The sequence below is a fragment of the Hippopotamus amphibius genome, chromosome X, assembly GCF_030028045.1.
Source record: "Hippopotamus amphibius kiboko isolate mHipAmp2 chromosome X, mHipAmp2.hap2, whole genome shotgun sequence".
Lineage (NCBI taxonomy): Eukaryota > Metazoa > Chordata > Mammalia > Artiodactyla > Hippopotamidae > Hippopotamus > Hippopotamus amphibius.
Window position 1 is genome coordinate 2,459,479 of NC_080203.1, and position 4,095 is coordinate 2,463,573.

Genomic DNA, 4,095 nt, shown 5'->3' on the forward strand with positions numbered 1-4,095 from the left:
CCCCCACACGCCTTCGTACCTGCCGACTCTTTACTGCCCCGCGTGCGCTGCCATCATTGCGCTCCTACCTCCCTCTTAGCCCACACACACCTGTTAAAGGAGTCCGGGTGGGGAGAAAGCGGGACGCAATTTTAAACAGAGTGGCCGGGAATGCTTTTCGGGTGAGCCAGGTGGATCCCCAGAGGAAGAGGGCTCCAGTCTGGAGAGCACCAGCGCAAAGGCCCTGATGCAGGAGTCGGCCTGGCGTGTTTTGGTTTGGTTTGGTTTGGTTTTTAAATATTCATTCATTTAGCTGCGCCAGGTCTTAGTTGCGGCACGTGGGACCTTTTTAGTTGCGTCATCTTTTAGTTGCACACGCGGGATCTAGCTCCCTGACCAGGGATCAAACCCGGGTCCCCTGCTAGGAGCACAGAGTCTTAGCCACTGGGCCACCAGCAAAGTCCCCGGCCTGGCATTTTTGAAAGGGTCAGGAAGCCAGTGCGGCTGAGTCAAGTTGAGCAAGTGAAAGGGTGAGAGTGGAGACGGTCAGAGAGGAATCGGGCTGGATCCCGTCTGGCTTTGTAGGCCACTGTAAGTTCTTTGGCTTTGTCCCTAAGAGTCCCTTTTGCAGATTTTTTTTTTTTAACAGAAGAGTGATGCAATCTGACGTCCATCTTAAAACAACCCGGCAGCTTCACCAGTCATCTGTCAGGCCACGGCGGTAGGCTGATTCTGGGCTTCGCTGGGTGAGGGAGGGAGGATGAGTCTGACGTCGGGCCCTAGAGCCCGGGATGCTGTAGCTCAAGAGCTGCAAGCCGAGAGGATCCTGGGGATCTGCTGAGGGTCCCCCTGGAGTATCAGGGGGTGCTGATCAGCACCAGTGTGTGAGGAAACCACCCGGGCCTGGGAAAGGGCTTCCAGCAAGGATTCAGGGTAACGATGCTCAGGGCTCAAGCAGGACCCGGAGGAACACCTGTCCCACTGGCCGGAATGGAAACCTCGGAATTGAAGAGGCCTGAGGGAGGCCACTCAGAAGGGGCCAGCCTCAGTAGTGGCAAAATAATTCTACACTAAAAACTGCTCTAGTACCATGCAGCAAATCTTAGAAGCAAGAGTCTAAAGAATCAGACTGTTTCCAAGTAACCACAGCACTTGGAAACAAAGTTCAAGAGTAGGTTTAAGGGGAGTCCCTGGTGGCCTAGTGGTTAGGATTCTGGGCTTTCACTGCTGGGGCCCGGGTGCAACCACTGGTCAGAGAACTGAGATACCACAAGCCATGCAGCACGGCCAAAAAAGAAAACAACAGTTTGCGGATACAAAAATACTCAGCACCCAAGGGAAAGCATACAAGGTCTGTTATCCAATCAAAAACACTTGGCATGAACACAGGAAGTGAAATCCAGCCCATTATAAGGAGATAGAGCCGTCAATAAAAGGCATCCGGATTGAAAAGGAAGAAGTAAAACTTCCAAGATCACAGGATACTTTAGAGGGAGCGAAGTCCGCCTGCCCAGATGCTGAACCAAGTGTCCGAGCACTTTTCTTCACGGGTCCGAAACAAAGCCAGTAAACTACGAAACTCCTATCGCCGTGCTTCTGGGTTGTTTGCTCTTCACGTGCAAACTCAGTGTTTTATTTTTGCAGGAAACTAACCCAATGGTGACATAGATGTGGGGAGACATCTATGTCAGAATTCTGGTGGCAGGGCACATTTCCTGGAGAGCAGTTGTGTACTGTGAGAGCAATTGTGTAAAAACTGAGTTTTTAAAAAATAACTAGGAAAGTAAACTTTTGTCTCAGTATTTGCACCTTTTGGAATCTATCTTCAGCAAATAAGCATTGATGCGGAAACTTACGTACAAGAATTCCACTGAATCATTATCGATAATAAGGGAAAACAAGAGAAAAATTTGTCACTGATTACATTATAATGCATCTTTTATGCCTCCATTTAAAAGCATGTTTTTGAAGGATTTTTGCAAAGAATAAAAGCTCACGTGTTAAATGAAAAGAATTTAAAACCAAAAAAAATGTTCCAAAACGTTGACAGAACATAATGCTGAATGGTAGGACTTAACTGATTTTCATTTTCTCCCATTTCCTAAACTGTCTTCAATCACCTTGTACTGCTTGAGTATCTGAATCTCAGAACTTCCCTGCAACCCAAGGAGAAAAGCAATACACTGGTGCTGTAGCCAAAAAGAAACTCAGATGCAGAACAGTAGTTCAGTTTTATTTCATGCAATAAGAACCATTTAATCATCTCCCTCCTCCAGCAACCAGGAAACGAAACAAGTGGGCCCCGAGCACCCAAAAAACAACAGTAGGCTCCAAGAATGAAGTGGCATCTACTACAGGAAGCCATGCCTCAGTAAAGGAAGCATCGCCTGGCATGGGGCAGAAGGCTGGGCCTCAGCCCCCTTTTCCTGGTAGAGACATAGGGGGAAACAGGGGCCCAAAGTGCTGCATGACCTGCTGCACCAGGGCAAGGTCGTCAAGAAAGGACCTGACGGAAACTTGAAGGCAGCGACTATCTTCAGCAGTCCATCTCCTGAAAGTGAGGACAAAGGAAAATCAAGCTGACTGTGAGAACGCGTGCCGGGGCCCAGCCCACCACACCGTCTCTTTGGACTCAACACTTAGCCACGGAAGTATCCCTCCGTCTGAGCTTGGCCCTTAGCACGTTCTGCCCCCCCACCCCCAGCCCGGGGCCCTTCTAGAACTGACACAATCAGGAAGCTGCCGTCCACCGACAGCTCCTTCTGAACGCCCTGCAGGTGAGGCTCCTCATAAGCAGCCAGGGCCCGCCGCGCCGCCTCCGCCTCTATGGGACACAGGAACGGCACTCTTAGGACGCTGCAGGAGGACTGGTCAAGGCGCCATTTGTCACCAGCGTCACCTGTGCTTCGAGTCTCCTCGTCGCCCAGGCCCGCTTCCCCCAGAGGGTGGCCCTCCGACCGTCCACAGACCCCACCCCACCCGTCCCCCCGGCCCGGCTCCTCTCCTCGGTGCCGCCGCGCCCCGCACCCACTCTGCCCGCCTTCTCCTCCGGCCCCGCAGGCCGTCCCCCCCCACACCCATCCTGTCCCCTCGGCCGCCCTGGCCTTCCTACTGCCCTGGAGCTTTTGCCTTCCAGCAGCCGCTGGTCCGTCCTCGCTCCCCTTCCTGCACTGCCCCCCGCCGCCCTCAGCCACCCCGGCCTCCCCGGGGACTCCGGCCTCCCGGCCACCGCGGCTTCTGCCCAAAGGATACAACTCATTCGGATGGGCTGGGGGCCATCCGGCCGCAGGCGCCGCTTCTCCGCCTGGCCCTCGCCTCGGAATCGCACCACCACCACCACCACCACCGCCTGCGCCCGCACCGGCCTGACCCTCAGGGCCACCAGGACCACCCTGGCCACCCTGGTCCCCTGCACCGCCCGCCGCGCCACCCGCGTCGTCGTCGTCGGACGCCTCCATGGTTGCCGCCTCCGGCTCCGAGGCCAACGACAACTCAGGAGAGGCCGAGCCCCTCACGAAGCCCCGCCCCTTCTGCCCAGGGAGGCCCACCGCGCCTGCGCAGACACCCTTCAGGGCCCCTCCCGGCACCCCATTGGCTGCCGCCAGCCCGCCCTGCCACCCACGGGCTGCCCCCGGAGACCCCGTAGGGCGGGACAGCCTCGCCTCCCGCGCGAAGCCCAGCTCCTCTCGGGCGCCCCCCGTGCGCCTGCGCAGATGGGCCCCTCCCGCCCTGGCCCAGACAGAGCCACCGCCGAGACGGGCACGACAGCGTCCCACTCGCAAGGCCTTGACGGCGTCTCCCAAACCATGTGCTCCAGGCAGTGAGGCGCCCGCCCCACGCCCCTGCAACCCTCCCCCGGGTAAAACCCCAGGTAAAACACAAGCAGCAGGGGACGCGCGGGACCTCCGAGAAGAGGGGTCTCCCGCAAGGGGGGCGGTGGGGACTGCTGGGGTCTTCCCTGAGGCCCCGCCCCCACCCTCAGGACCCCGTCCAGACCCTATCGCCTCCCAAGGGCCGTCTCCACACTGCATCCCGCGGGGGCGGGCGCTTCCACGGGTGAGCTGGGGGGGGAGGGACTCAGAAGCTCCGTCCAGAGGCGAGCGCTGCTCAGCTCGC

General features: G+C 57.1%; 1 protein-coding gene across 1 annotated transcript; it reads right to left on the bottom strand.

Annotated features, from left to right (window-relative positions):
- Nucleotides 1-2,114: 2,114 nt before the first annotated feature.
- LOC130842245 (cancer/testis antigen 1-like) lies at nucleotides 2,115-3,437 on the bottom strand. Its single transcript, XM_057718887.1, has 2 exons — nucleotides 2,707-3,437; nucleotides 2,115-2,530 (listed from the first exon to the last, which is right to left on the bottom strand). Exons 1-2 carry the CDS (start codon nucleotides 3,435-3,437, stop codon nucleotides 2,392-2,394), a joined length of 870 nt encoding a protein of 289 aa, XP_057574870.1. The 3' UTR covers nucleotides 2,115-2,391.
- Between the last annotated feature and the right edge of the window lie 658 nt (nucleotides 3,438-4,095).